At 33.2% G+C, this 16547-nt stretch overlaps 1 protein-coding gene across 6 annotated transcripts in view; it reads right to left on the reverse strand.

Annotated features, from left to right (window-relative positions):
• Window positions 1-1856: 1856 nt before the first annotated feature.
• Window positions 1857-16547, reverse strand: part of LOC116347254 (probable RNA methyltransferase bin3) — a 21167-nt gene continuing 6476 nt past the window's right edge. For 3 of the 6 annotated variants that reach the window (XM_031777895.1, XM_031777966.1, XM_031777824.1), the window contains exons 4-10: window positions 13235-14223; window positions 11522-11551; window positions 11362-11466; window positions 11225-11266; window positions 9579-9853; window positions 2433-2574; window positions 1857-2313 (exon numbers count right to left, since the gene is read on the reverse strand). In XM_031777895.1, coding sequence (XP_031633755.1) covers window positions 2143-2313; window positions 2433-2574; window positions 9579-9853; window positions 11225-11266; window positions 11362-11466; window positions 11522-11551; window positions 13235-14223 — 1754 coding nt within the window. In that variant the 3' untranslated portion in view covers window positions 1857-2142. Of the gene's footprint in view, window positions 2314-2432; window positions 2575-9578; window positions 9854-11224; window positions 11267-11345; window positions 11467-11521; window positions 11552-13234; window positions 14224-16547 lie in introns of those variants that run through there. The other 3 variants (XM_031778196.1, XM_031778035.1, XM_031778108.1) reach the window with 3 other exon arrangements.

Here is a 16547-nt window from a genome sequence, read left to right on the forward strand (position 1 = left end):
AACAATTTATTAAATTATTTTTCAACAATTTTTGGAATAACATATGCTCTCATTCTCAAACTTGTGAAATAATATCCCATTCTATATATAGATGGCACTGTCTATACGAAGTTCGGCAAACAAAGCATTACGCTTATTGAGCGCATTACACCTCTTCTTAGACATTGCCTAAAAAATTCAAAAAAACATTATTTTTTCTCTAGCCAAATGTGTATGCGGGGGTTTTTGGGGTCGAGGAATCCATTTTTGACATTTATTTTGCGATATAATAACGTTTTTATACGATTTCCATACAAAAACTGGCAAACATGGTCGTTTTCTTCTTTTTTTTCCAATTTCTTTCTGTTGATTTCGATTTTATCATCGGATCAGAAAATTATGTTCTACAAAGTTGTTCAGAATGATGAGAGAAATTTTTTGGGTCAGCTGCTCTCCAACTCCCCCACCCCATGGAGGGGTCGGGGGTCATAGCCCCTTAACCCCTGATTTTTTTGACCTGAAACCCAAAAATTCGGCTTCAGCATGCCAAAAAACCTTTAGAAAATGTTTTTTCCAGATGCCCCCCGAGACAATTTTCACAAAATAACCCATAGTCTCATTGTATTTGACCCCAAATGGGGGGATCTCACTTTTTCTAAAGGTTTTTTTGGCATGCTGAAGCCGAATTTTCGGGTTTCAGGTCAAACAAATCAGGGGTTAAGGGGCTATGACCCCCTGGGGTGGGGGAGTTGGAGGGCAGCTGACCCAAAAAATTTCTCTCATCATTCTGAACAACTTTGTAGAACATAATTTTCTGATCCGATGATAAAATCGAAATCAACAGAAAAAAATTGGAAAAAAAAGAAAAAAACGACCATTTTTGCCAGTTTTTGTATGGAAATCGTATAAAAACGTTATTATATGGAAAAATAAATGTCAAAAATGGATTCCTCGATCCCAAAAACCCTCGCATACACATTTGGCTAGAGAAAAAATAATGTTTTTTTGAATTTTTTATGCAATGTCTAAGTCGATTTTTGAGTATTTTGGAAAATATCTTGATAGAAAATTTGGCTGGCTCGAAGTTCACGATAGAGGTATGGTTCCTTGGGCAAAAATGCTTGTTATGATCCGTAGAACCATAATCTCAAAAAGCCTTTGAGGTTAATAATTTGACCCACCCTAATATATATATATTTTTATTGAACTTTGTTCCAAATATCTCGATTAATCTGGTTATAAGAAACGATGCGATACCGTTTAGCAAAAATATTGCAGAAAAATTGAGATTTGGTAGTGATAGTGAATAGTGGAATCATTGTCTTCGGAACAACGAGTAGAGTGCAAACATTCAGAGTGCTTTATAGCGAACATTCAAAAACTACAAGCTAACATTTCAGAGATTCTTGGAAATCGTAAAACATAGTTTTTTTGAGCCGCGGTTCGTTTTACTTGTAAATTTCAATTGAATATCAATACATTTTTTCCACAGGTTCATATACAACTACCAAATCCCAAGTTTAAGGAGTGGTTTTTGCTCAATATTTTTCATTTAATGTACCTATATATTTTCATTTTCTCCGGTCATTTTCAGGTATGTGTTACATCGCTGTTCATTACTATAAGCAGGTGCTGAAGTTTTCAAATGAATTAATCGAAAAACATCCGAAACACTTAGACTTGCGGAGGGAGGCTGCCTATAATTTACACTTAATTTATAGAAAATCTGGAAATTATGATTTAGCTCATAAGATTTTGAATGATATGATTATCATTTAATAATTTTTGAATGATTACATTGCATATACAATATACCTATGCCTATCCAAAGTATATTGTTCAATAAAACATACAAAAATAAAAGAAAATCCAATATCTTTGAATTTTTTCGTGTAATTTTAATATTTACGAACATATATTTCCATCAAATCACAGGTGTCAAATTATTTTCCTATTTGTAAATTAAAAAATAAGATTATCTTTAATCCATTTCATTTTGTGACAATGGACTTGGTCATTTTTACGCTGAATTCTTACAAATATCTGTTTTCTGGTTGAAAAAACCTCCTCGACTAAAAGTCTTATGAGATATTTGAAAAATGCAGAATGAAAATCGTAAATCCATTTTTAAAACCGATATAGCCCTTTTGCGTAAGTACACAATCACTGAAAAGCATATACGTGCTTCGGGGAATTTGTATTTGTATCCAGATCTGACTCTCTAATACTGCACATGTGATGTATTTGGGGTGATGCGATGTTGTTTTCATCAATACAAGAACTACTCCCATCTAAAGCCCTGGGTGTAAGATATATGTGTTTTTTTCCGTTTTCCTACGAAAATATTGGTAGCAAAAGTATTTTGTAAATAATATATAAACTAAAACGTATGATTTTAATTGGTTAATGTTAATAAATCAAGCTAAATTTTTCGTGATATTCATACTACACACCTGATCATCAGCTTCAACTCTTCGAATACTTCCAAATAATGGCGTCTGAGATGCAGATCGACGTCCACTTGGTGGTGACCAGACTGTAGAATATAATGGCGATGCAAAACAGTAATGCCGTGTCGATACAACATTATCATAACTGTAAGGTGGAAGAATACAAAAATTAGTTTATCAAGAAATTGTACATATGAACGCTCTAGAATAAAAACAAAGAACTGAATGGTTGTTATATCAAAGCGGAACACAGCGTTTTTTTAACATAGATTACAACAACAAAACGTTGTTTTTATTCTAGAGCGTTCATATCAACCCAAATTAATTATGGCATAGAGAAAATTTGGCCAAAAAACGAAAAAAAATGTAATTCTGGGAGGAGATTCTATATTCCAACCTGTGTGTGTGACGCTCGATAATTCGAAAGAATTTTATTTGATCTAGAATCGATAGTCATTTGATTTTGGTATAATACTTTGATTCTTGAACTGCACACTATGCCAAAAAGAAGATTTTTGCGTACTCCAAATTGAAAACATATTAAGCATATTTTAAAAAATGGAAAACAATTTCGATAGTACATATATATTCCATAATACAAATAGGTCAATCTCCTATAGCTTCTAATAAACGAGAGACGATTGTAATAGATTCACATTAATCCATTATTTTAGAATTTCCTATATATTCTTCCAGATTTAATTAAGGGACAAAATACTTGGAAATTATTTAAAATTCTAAAATCGGGATGGTTGGATTCAAAACTCTATAGACAGAAATCTGAGAACAATTAAAAATAAAGAGTCTTACAGCACTAAGACGAAGTTTTCCGAACGGTGGTACATGTGTATTTTATCAAGTTCAAAATAATATTCACTCGATTTTTCTAGCGGAATCATAACGTTCGATGCGAAAAAATATGTTCTTCATCGAAATACTCTTTTATTTAATAGCAGAATAACTCGAAAGGATTATATTTTCTACGTCTATACAAAATATGTTTGGCGTTAATTTTGCTATAAAAATTATTTTTGAAACACTTTCCCTAGAAAAATCACATAAGATCACTTATGTGACGGAAACCATTAGCTAGTTCTTTTCAAATTTAACAACACCTTTTCGACCAGAAAATAAAAAAGAAGGATATTATATTGTATTTTAAAACAAATTAACGTCAATATACACAAAAAAATGTAGAAAATTTGACAAAAATATAATTTCCAGGGCGCCATTTTGCTAGGATTACATTTTGAAGATACAGCAAAGTGCAAAAAGTAACAAAAATGAAAATTATGAATACGTGGCATAGACTACATCATAATTACTAGTTAATACTAGAATATAAACAGGATGTGTTTAGTGTAATGGTTCCGAATGAAAAAACAAAAATTCATTTTGTTGACATATACTAAACATAATTCTAGTCAACAAGACAACAACTGAATGTAATTATTTTTTGGCTTTAGTCATTTTTAATCAAATCCCAGCTCCGTGTAAAATTTCAAGTCGATGTGTGAACATTTAAGCGAAAATTTTTAGATTTTGTATGAAACCCAATGCTCTGATTGACGAATGAGTTCTGAAAAAAAGTTTGCAGGAAAAAGTTTTGTGGCGATTCATGGTGCTTCAGTAAAGTGGGCATGCGGAATTCAAAAATACATGAATTTTGAGCAAAAATATTGATGGAAGCATATGTTTTAGATGACTTTTTTGAAAATCGATGGGCGAAAAAAAATTTCGTTGCAACTTTTTTTCCTAAAAAATGAAAAGTGCATTTTTGTGATGGGCCTATCTTATAGAGCTCCTCTAATACTATCTACAACAATACTAAAACTAATTCACTTTCATACGAATTGAAAAAAATTCATTTGAAAAATTACGAACTTTAAATCGAGCGGGGTGAAAATGAGGGGGGTGTAGGCCAAAGTGCCAGAACAAAAAATGTTACACTCGACCAGGTCTACTAGCCGTTTTTTTCATTTTCAAAAATAAAAAATCGATGCACCCTACTGGACGTATACTTAAACACTCAAAAATATGTATTAGAGGAATATTTGGCACGAGAAAACCGAATCCGATGTTAATTTTGAGATACAATCAATTTTTGATACAGTTTCTTTGAAAAAAATTGAATTTTTGGTATTTTTGGAGCCATACCTACAGATTTACATTTTGCAAGAACACATTACAATTGTAACGAAGCATTACTGTAATGCTATTACAATTGTAATGTTAGATTTTAGCATTACCAGTAATAGCTATTGCTATTCTTATAACCTTACTGGCAATGCTTCGTTACAATAATAATGTGTTACTCAACGCTGCCGCTAATGTCAAAAATCTAACATTAATATTGAGACTTTTCAACACAACTTTAAGTTGGAAATATATTTACAATAGATGGCGTCTGTGTCCGCTCTAAGCTCATCATTGAAATTGCTCATCAACCCAATCAATTTCAATGATGAGCTTGGAGCAGGCACAAACGCCACCTATTGTAAAAATATTTTCAACTTAAAGTTGTGTTGAAAAGTCTCAATATTAATGTTAGATTTTCAACAATACGGGTAACACATTGTTATTGTAACGAAGCATTACTGTAATGCTATTACAATTGTAATGTCAGATTTTTAGCATTACAATAATCACGGGGGAAGGCAGTCCACCAAGTGACGCAATATCAACATACATATGAAATATATGTATATTTGCGTCACTCTATATGAATCGTTGCGGCGAAACAGTAGCTCTTATTTTTCTCCAAATAATACTGCAACATGAAGTTTTTTTCACACGGTTTATTTGTTGTAATACAACAAATAAACTATTCATAAAAAACTTTATGTTGCAGTATTATTTGGAGAAAAATAAGAGCTACGCTTTCGCCGCAACGATTCATATAACAGGTGGGTAGATAAGTCTTTGTCCTAACATATAGATGGCGTCACTGGATTTTTTTTGCTATGATTTTTAGTTAGTACGAACCTTCAAACGATACGTGTCAAAATTTGACAGCAATCGGTCGATTGGTTCGTGAGATATAGCGTTTTGAGTGAAACAACTTTTGTTATTGTGAAAAAAATGGAAAAAGACGAATTTCGTGTGTTAATAAAACACTGTTTTTTTATGGGAAAAAATACTGTGCAAACCAAACAATGGCTTGATAAATGTTACCCGGACTCTGCGCCAGCACAATCAAATATAAAATATTGGTTTCGTGAATTTAAACGTGGTCGTACAGACACAGACGATGCACAACGCAGTGGACGTCCAAAAGAGGTGGTTACGCCAGAAAACATCAAAAAAATCCACAAAATAATTTTGAATGACCGTAATGTGAAATTGAGCGAGATAGCTGAGACCCTAAAGATATCAAAGAAACGTGTATATCATATTATTCACGAATATTTGGATATGCGAAAGCTCTGCGCAAAGTGGGTGCCGCGTGAGCTCACAATCGATTAAAAGCAACAACGTGTTGATGATTCGGAGCAATGTTTGAAGCTGTTTAACAGCAATAAAACCGAATTTTTGCGTCGATATGTGACAATGGATGAAACATGGCTCCATCACTACACTCCAGAGTCCAATCGACAGTCAGCGGAGTGGACTGCACGCGACGAACCCAATCCAAAGCGTGGAAAGACGCAACAGTCGGCTGGCAAGGTTATGGCATCAGTATTTTGGGATGCGCATGGTATAATATTCATTGACTATCTTAAAAAGGGCCAGACTATCAATAGCGACTATTATATAGCGTTATTGGAGCGTTTGAAGAACGAAATCGCGAAAAAACGGCCACATTTGAAGAAGAAGAAAGTGTTGTTTCACCAAGACAATGCACCGTGCCACAAATCAATGAAAACGATGGCAAAATTGCATGAATTGGGTTTCGAATTGCTTCCCCACCCACCGTATTCTCCAGATCTGGCCCCCAGCGACTATTTCCTGTTCGCAGACTTCAAGAGGATGCTCGCTGGCAAGAAATTTAAGACAAATGATGAAGTGATTGCCGAAACTGAGGCCTATTTTGAGGCTAAAGACAAATCGTACTATGAAAATGGTATCGAAAAGTTGGAAGATCGCTATAATCGCTGTATCGCCCTCGAAGGCAACTATGTTGAATAATAAAATTGAATTTTGCCAAAAAAATGTTTTTTTCTTAGTTAGAACAAAGACTTATCTACCCGCCTGTTATACTGTAAAGAAATGAAAATCGATACCGCTGCCTTTTGGAAAGGGGTTTTTGCATATTTTAGTAGTGCTCGGGCACCAAATTAAGAATCCGCAAAAAAAAAATCAAAATTTGACCGCTGGCGTTTCAAAAAAAAGGTAAATTTTTGGTTTTGTCCATTTTTGACCACCGAAACCAGAAACAATTTTCCAAAAAATGGCATATTCGGAAACTGGAGTTCGGGTAAATAGTGTTGAAAAAAAAATTGTTGGAGTCGATCGAAAAGTGTCCGAGATATGAACATGTCAAAAAATCTTACGAAAAACACGACATTTTTGAAATGATATGTTTGTGTGTCGGCAAATTAAATCGCCGGAGACCGATTTTATTCGAAAGTCGATGGAAAACTGAGCATACATGTCTCTTCGAATTTTTCGATTTCGTCGCGCAAGTGCCTGGGGTTTGGGTTCGAAAAAAAGTGGAATGCACTTTTTCAGTTTTTCATCGAATGACCTATTTTCTGTGCATATGAAAATTAAAAAAATTACATACATAGTTTTCTGGTGGAAAACTGAGCGTTTGTTGGGGACCAAATTTGTGATATTTTGGTGTGTGTGTCATATCTGGGAAAATTCGTAACGAACCAAATTTTTTCTACACATTTTTTTTTTTTTTTTTCGAAAATTTTCGATTTTTGGAGAATTTCTAGATTATGGTACACGGGGTGTTTTTCAACAAAGATACGTCATTTTCGGCTCTTTGGCAAGATATTGAGCTCCCCAAGAGCATACAGCGAAGAAATTTTGAAAAAAATTCAGTGGAGATGGTTCAATCCATTTATGACCATACTATTAAAAAATGGGGAAAAATCGATGAAAATCGTAATTTTGTTAAAAAAAATCTGTGAATAACGTTTTTTTATCATAGATCGAAAGAGTTCTCAATTTTGAACCAATGTGCACATTTTTTAAAACCAACATTTTTCAAAATTGGTCAAAATTCGAAAAAGCGTGTATTTGGCGGACCACCTTTTATTATTTATTCACCGTCTGATCACAGACTGAATTTATCACAAAATTTGTACAATATCGTTCACAATGAAACACCACCCGATCGTATACCCAGCCACCAGCCTTCTCGACTTCGGAGTAGCAGATATCGACTGTGTTCACTGTTTTAATGTCTATATACTCAGCCGTTCTACATACAACGTTTACACGGTGTATTACAACGCGGTCACCTTGCGGCAGACTCTGCCAGAGCTACGCGTCGGTCGTATATATTCTTTATGTATAGAGCGATGTCCATAGCTCTGCCGCATACAAGTGTGAGCGGATCGAGTCTCGCATAGTATACATAAGTAATACATACGACTGACGCGTAGCTCTGCCGCAAGGTGACCGCGTTGTAATACACCGTGTAAACTTTGTATGTAAAACGGCTGAGTAATACATGAAAATTAAAAGTTAAATTTTTCACCGATCAAATATCGAATTTTCCAATTTGACAATATTGTTTCTGAAGATGTGTCTTGATGCCGATTCTAAAAATGTTTCTCTTATCAAGTTAAAGTTCCTACAAGCTACGTAAAACGGCTGATTATGTGCAAAACCTTTTTAAGATTTTTTAAATAACCAGGAAACTACACCTTGAAATGATGTTTTGAGGGCTTTACTCAATTGAAAAAAATGAATTAAAACATCGGTGCAATTAGTTTTGAATAGATTTGGTAACCATACATACTACAAATTCACCGTAGAAATTTCTCCTTTTGTTTCGAAATTTTACAAAAACAATTAAAAATGAAAAAAAAAACATGAAGCTCTAATTCAATGTAAAAACAAATGATAAAAGTATGGCAGAAAGCAAAACAAAATTGGCGTGCATTACAAGAAATCGATTAATATAAATATTCTTGATTTCCAATGTAATGAATACAATAAAAGGATATATAAAATTAAGGCGAGCGTAGCGAGTAAATTTTTTTTGTAGATTTCAAACAGAAAAATTAAATTTAATGTTAAAACAAATGATATAAGTAAAAAACACTTCTTTGGAAGTTCTCACTGTGACACAATACTGCAAATCAAATCTGAAAATGATCTGATATAAATTTTCAGTGACGCTTGCAATCAAATACACAAATAATTTTTATATTGCGTTGCCTCTTGGGCATTATCACAATGAAATTTTCATTTTTAATTTTCTAAGAATGAGAAAGGCAACGCAATATGGAAATTGTTTGTGTATTTGATTGCAAGCGTCACTGAAAATTTATATCAGAGCATTTTCAGATTTGATGTGCAGTATTGCGTCACAGTGAGAACTTCCAAAGAAGTGTTTTTTACTTATATCTAATACAATTCTAGTAACTATTACAAACATTTATGTTAATGTAATGGTTAGTAACATTACAATTTTAATGCTGGTAAATCTGTAGCCATACCTGCACCGACTATTTTTTACACAAAAAAATAACATTCTGAAAATTTTAAGAGATTTCAGTACAAATTAGGGGTACCTTCCATGCCCTTAATTTTCGGAAGGTACCCTTAATTTTCGTTGAAATTTCTCCAAACTCTCCGAATGTTATTTTTTGTGGAAAAAATAGCCTGTGCAAAGTTTCACGTCCTTACGATACCATAAAGGCATGGTTTCTATAGAAAAATCCAATTATTTTGTGGATTTTGTATGAAAAGTTTAACGTCAGACATAGTTTTTATTGCGTTTTGTTAGAAAATAGAATACTTTCAAATGTCGTACAAAAGGGTTCATCATGAAAGTGTGAAAAATCTTTTGCGAGTACTTCTGCTATTAAATTAAAGAATATTTCGATGCCAAAGTTTGAACATATTTTTTGGTCTCGAACTTTACGCCGCTCGGAAGGCTTGAAAAATCAAATAAATATTATTTTGTACTAGCACAATAAAATACGCATCTCCCGTAAGATTCTTTATTTTTTAATCGTAACGTACCTTGGTAAATAACTGTCGGTTTCTAAAGGATTATAATATCGTGATGTTGATGAGATGCCATGAGATGGTGTATTATATAAATTTGCACTATTGGGAAAAGACGTATCCCGATTTTTATACATGTTGGACACTTTGTAGTTCCAGTGAGAACCATATGTAATTCTCATCGGATCAACGTAATGTGAATAACCAATCATTGGCTCATAGGGTGTTTGTGGATGATAAGTATCGCTCCAACGAATTTGACTTGGTGTGAAATCACCTTTTATATATAGCTGTAATTTGAAAAAAGTGTACTTATAATCAATATTCATAGCAATAAAAAACAGTAAATATATTGAGCTGAATATTCATTTGAAATGAAAAGACTGTGATTCAATTATTTAACTCATGGAACGCATGACTAATATATGACTGACTAAATTTAGAGATTTAAATTCATTAACTTTAGACAATATTATTCGTAACTTGATTAATTGACTAAATTCATTTACCAATTACCTTTGACTAGTCTTTTACAAAGATTTATTTATTAATTCTATATATTCCCTTTATTGTATTTATGTTGTTTTGTCTAATTTGCATCAAATTGGATTTAACTTAACTAAGCTATCTATCTATTTACTTTCTATTACATATTAATCTAATTGTAAGAATAATTTTCTTTACGAAAAGATCTTGGTTTTTAGTGAGGGTCATAGACCACTCTTTTCCAAGCAACTAAAACTAAAAGTGTAACTACATAGTCGACTTATCAAAGTAGACTCTAAAACTGAATAAATAAATAAATAAAAAGCACGCTATTGTTGATAAAACAATAGAAGTGATTGTTGTAGTTATAAAACACTTACGTTGGTACAATAATTATAACAATCACTTCTATTGTTTTATAAAAAATAGCGTGCTATTTCTTTTCATTTCAAATGAATATCTAGCCCAATATATTGTCTGATAAAATTAGTGAAAAATTAGTGAAAAAACTAAATTAGTGAAAAATCCAAGTGGATTTGAATTTTTTTTTTTTTTTTGACTTGGCTTTCTTCAAGACCTTTCGAAAGATATGAATATGTCCGTGGTGTCTCAGAAAGTTTCAAAAAGATCAAAAAACAAACTACGCAAAATCGCGGACAGAGAGATATAATAAATTACTTTTATAGGAATTATCGTTGGAAAGGTATTGATCTCCAGAATAAGAATGTTTTCAAGGTAGTCTGATTTCAATTTTTTTCCGGAAAATCCCTAGCAAATCGGAAGTATTTTTCTAAATTCCGAAAAACCCTAGCAAATTGGAATAATTTGGATACTGCTCCCCTCCCCCTCCTCTTCTCACATTACTGGTGTAACTTCGAACAAAAAAACTGTGTTAATTCTGCTATTGATATTGATTCATATCACAAGTTGATCCTATATAAGGAGTTTCTGATTCCACTCGGAAAGAATTAATTACGGGAGAAGAATTAAGCTTCTCTTTCAGAATTAGAGGAGGAGAGGACATAAGTTATGCAAATTTTCATCTTTAAAGAAACAATAATCATATTTCGTTGTGGCACACCAAGGTGTGTTCTTTCAAATGCGAATTTAAATTGCCTTTTTTCAATACTAGAAATTTGATGAATAAATAATATTAATTGTCTTTTAATACATACTTGAATGGGTCGGTAGAAACCCTTACTTGTATGTCTTGGAACCTAGACAATGATAAAAAAATAGAAAAAAAAAATCAAAGAAATGAATTGCAATAAAGAAAGTAGTTTTTAAAATGATTACCCCCACGCGAACTTACACCCAAAGTATATGAATGACTAAATCCAACTTCTGGACTCAACAAATATTCGTGAAAATTGTTCGGGAAAAATTCAATATTTTTGTAATTGTTATAAATGGTTGGCTAAAAAAAAAGATTGTTAAGAATCATCAAAGCAAAGTATAGTTGTTAAACTTACTGTCAATTTTTTCCGCTTTTTATAACTTGCCTAAGAGAAAAAATAAATATAATTAAAAATTATAATAGAAAGAATTAAAAAGATCATTAATATACAGGGTGGCGCACATAATAGAGCCACTCTTAGGGGGTGGAAATTTTGAAAAACCCTTTGCGGTGTATGTTGGGGGTAAAAAGTTGAAAATTTCTATCTGAGCAGAATTTTGAATATTTTTCTGGGGTGACTATTGTCTATATGCTTTAAATCTTTCCATTATAATCATTTTAGTTTTTTTTAAATTACGATTGAATAACTAACGATAATGGAAATAATGAAAAAACTAATAAAGAATAGGAATTATCTTTTTACAGAACAATTGTTTCGACGTTTTAACTAGTTAAAATTCTACAGCTGATGATGACGCATTGAGCGTCGAAACAATTGTTCTGTAAAAAGCAGCCGGTGTATATTTGTATGAGATTGGACACTTTTTTTTGCGAATCTCGCTAATGAGCGCCATCTGATTTTAGTGTGAATTAGATGCAAAAACTGAATTTAATTCTGTAGCATTGAAATGAAAAAGTGAAAAAACAACAACAATAGCACGGCCACACAGAGCTGTACATCTATGCGTGCTGATGCATACATACACATATACGCTTTCTTCATTCTTTCATTCCATTGCTATACGTATCTCACTGGTCAACAGATCTATGTAGCCATGTTACTGTTGTTGTTTTTTTTCTCTTTTTCGATTCAATTCATTGTAACTAAATTGAGTTCAACTATGGAATACAAGATGGCACAGATGAGGGGAATTCGCATTTTGTCTCTTCATAGGCTTAGCCGGTTGGTAAAAAGACAATAAATATTTATAAGAAAAAAAGTGTTTTTAAATCAACTAACGCATCCCTATTCGTTTATGTCTTTTTGGTAAAATTTTTACCAAGTTTAACACAAAACTCAATTGCAGCTCTTTGTTTGAAATCCATTTTGTCACCGAGAGCAAAAAATACTAAAAATAAGACGCAATATCTTGACATGTTTACATCCGATCTTCGCGAAACTTTCAGACAATGTAAATGAGAACTCCCTCTTTTTAACGAATATTATATCCAGTAGGTGGCGCCAATGATATCTATTATTCTTCAAAAGTTCCGGAACTTTTGGAATGGAGTAGTCCTCAAAAAGTAAAATTATTTAAGTAATAAAGACATTCAATTAACATCTTGACGTTCAGCAAGTATGTAGACGTTCGCCAAATAAACCTACATTGTTGTTCTATATGAAAGTCATTACCAATGAGTTTACTATGTTTTCACCAGCATGCACATTGCACACTCACCCTGTGAAATAAAACGTTCGCCAAATATAAATATATTCCTTAAGGAAGCATAAGCATGCTAATAACAGTACATGATTATCTAGCGAAGGTGTGTATAGGTTCGACATATGAACCGGCTAGAATATTCGTGACCTCAAGAAATTTGTCGAAATAAAACTGTAAAGTGACCCTACATTTTTTATATGAACATGTTGCTCTTTTCCTTAAAAAATTTCCTGAGCTCAGAATATTATATCCGATTTATATATAAACTTGTTATTCTTTTTTTATGAAGCAGCAATGTAAGTTTATATGACGAACGTCTGGGTGAACGTTTACTTTCTTAAACATCTAAGATATTCACTCGGTAATAGATATGAATGAACAATGAAAGAACAAAAGGAACTTACCCAATTTTGAGCCTCCAAAATAAGCTTTCCTCCTGGTCGTAATTGATTGAACATTCGACGAAAAGTCATTTTAAGACCAGCATCACCAAAATTCAAATGAATCCATTTAGTGAGTGATAAGCATAATATCAAATCATACTGTTGTCTGTCGGAGACCATTTGTGATTCTTCAGTTACCGCATAATTGAGTGTGCGAAAGAATACATTACTGGGGAATTGTGCCCGATTTGCAATTGTATCGTTTTGTGTTTTATTTGAGGATTCAATCTCATTGTTTGGTAACTTAGTAAAAGAACCAACTCCAAACTGTTCTGTTATTCTTATATTTTGTGTACTGCTCGCAGGTGATGCGGATGGTGATTCAACTTTTTGTTTAACATTTGGCAAACCACCAAAACAAATTGGAAATGTGAGAGGAAAGAAATCAATTTGACTTAAATCGCATCTTTCGCGATCTCGAGCTCGTAGTTGCATTCCGTATTTTATCTTGTAACTTCCTTTCAAGTTACGTAATTCATTTTCGGACATGCGTTGGAAAATAGATAAATTTCGACGTGCTCTAGCTATCAAATTTTTATCAATATCAACACCTATTATTGAATTTGGATTTAATTTACGAGCTACGGCGATTGTCATATGACCAACATTGCACCCAATATCCAAAATATCTTTATCTTTAAATAAATAGGCGTGTCGAAGAAAAACAGTTAAACGAACGTCGGAAAGGTTGATTAAATTTTGTAATCCACAGTATGGGCCAGCATAGTTTCCATATTGGTATTTAGCTGATTCTGGAGTAATGCTCATTGAGCCGGTAGCTTGACTCATTGTAGCATTATTAGTAGTAGACTTCAAGGTAGATACATAGCTTTGTGTGGATCGTTCTGGTGTGTTTTTTGTACTTGAAATATGTATTTCATCTTGCTTCGATTCCTCAAATAATGGTAATTCATTTTTTTTAGTAGTATTCTCATCAGCATTATCAACATCTGAAATAACAAAACATTTAAAATTTAAATATATATATTTTAGGGTGGGTCCATATTTTTGCATCAAGTGCACATCGCGATTTTGGTTCTATGGGTCATGACAATTATTTTTGCCCAAGGAACCATATGTCTAATTGAGCCTTCTAATTTTTCTATGTAGGTATTTTCCAAAATATGAGATGTGAAATCACAACGACATGGGGTGTTTTCACTTTTCGACCCGAATTAAATGTTCAAGTTATAAGGAGTAAAGTATTTTCCGAAATTTTCGTGAATTTTGTAGGGGGACCTCTCTTGGGGGTGATGGGAGGGGATGGGAAATGGCCTAAATGAAATGTGCGGATAAAATTAGTTATAGTTGGCCATACATTTGAGAGCGAAATTCCGCACCCAAAAAGTGAAAAATCGACTTTTTATCATTTTACCCTAATGGGGTCAACAAGACAAACATCATTTCTAGGGTATTTTGGCATGCTGATTCCGAATTTCAAGGTTTTGAGTGAAAAAAATCATGGGTGAAGGGGTTATGACCGACCCCCCTGGGGTATACCGAGGCTCCGAGAGTTTCATATAAACTTGCCATGGGATGCCTATTGAATAGTAAGCGAATACCAATCGTGATTGAACAATAGGCGTCATTTGGCTATTGCAAGGCGATACAGAAAATTACAAGATTTTCTTATCATCCAAATCACGATCTGGATTTTTTTTCACTTTGGGAGTGCTCTATACCGAGTCTCCGAGAGTTTCATTTAAACTTGCTATATGCTACCTATTGAATAACCTTATACGTTTACATTTGATTTAAATTCCAGTTCATGTTGAAGATTTTTTCTCAATTTTTCTGAAGGTCTTTGTTTCTCAATGGTTCATATATTGTCATCTCATAAAAAGCGAAAAAATTAGTCTTTTTTTAAGGCGCCACGCACATTTTGGACAACCCATATTTTTTTCGGTAGCTATGAAATAAAATTCACGGTGGCCAAAATGTATTTATTAAAGAATCATTTTTGGCTACGTGGCTAAAAGGGAAATTTCATGGTGGCCAAAATGTTTTTCACAAAAAGTCATTTTTGGCCACCGTTTTAAATCTAATCTCGTGCATATTTTTCAGAAACCTTAGCCAAGATAAATTAAAATTAATGGGAGATGGGGTTTAAAATGGAACACAAGACTGAACGAGCGTTCGCGCATGTTCCCCTTTATTTCTTTTTGTATACATTAAAAGAAGCAAAGGTCTGACGAAAGTGTGAAAGAGTATTGTAGTATACGTTCGCTACACCTTCGTCACACTCTCGCTATACTTTCAATGCAAAATAAGCATTAAGAAATAAAAATGAAAATGAAGGTGTGAGCAAAGTGTAAATAAAGCGTACGGTGGTCTGGCATGTTCACGCGGGCAAGCCAAATAAAATCCAATAAAAATAAAAATGGGAGGGGGGTTTAGAATTGAATGATTCAGAATAAAAATCCGACTTGTACGCAGAGTTTATAAAAGTGGAACATGGCGTTTTTTTACATAGTTTATTTGTTGTAATACAACAACAATTCTATGTAAAAAAAGCTGTGTTCCACTTTTATAGACTCTGCGTACAAGTCGGATTTTTATTCTGGCCCATTCAATTGATGGTTCCATTCCAAACCCCCTCTCCCATTTTTTCCAAAGTCTCAGCCAAGTTTAATTAAAATAAATAGCAGAGGGGGTTTAATATAGAATTATTTTTTCGAAATCCAAGCTAAATAATTTGAGTTATTTCATTACAAAGTCTCACGGCTAAAATTGACATTTAACAGTGGCCATAGTGTGGTACCGTTGATGCCGTTGTATTTTACGCGTAAGTGAAACAAAAGCGGTAATAGCGTCAACGGCAGCACATACGAAGCGAAAGAGGAATATGTATCGTGCGTCCGTTTCGTATGCGTTAGCCGTACGAGTTCAGCATTACTCAGCTCTCAGTCATATGCTGAGCAGCAGAAAATAATGATACTCTGAACAAAACAAAATTTATTGAAGTGTAACACACCGTGTTTCATTTTATAGGTGTGTGCGGAAAAGTCAAAATGCGTAGTTAAATAAAAAATAAAAAGTCTTACGGGAGTAAGACGAACTTTTCCGCACGGTGGTAGTTGCATATATTTTCAAAAGATCTCTAATACAGTAGCTTTTTTATATGAAATCTGTCACACTAACGCCCTCACTCTATCTTTTGGCGAACTAAACAGAATAAAGTTTAATATAAAAGTAAAGTCTCCATCTGGATATTTTATACAGCCGGTTATAAATAAAATAAATGAACGGAATAAACGAACTTAACAGAACAGAA

This window comes from Contarinia nasturtii, unplaced genomic scaffold (assembly GCF_009176525.2).
Source record: "Contarinia nasturtii isolate CC-2019 unplaced genomic scaffold, AAFC_CNas_1.1 Cnas_scaffold_78, whole genome shotgun sequence".
Taxonomy (NCBI): Eukaryota; Metazoa; Arthropoda; class Insecta; order Diptera; family Cecidomyiidae; genus Contarinia; species Contarinia nasturtii.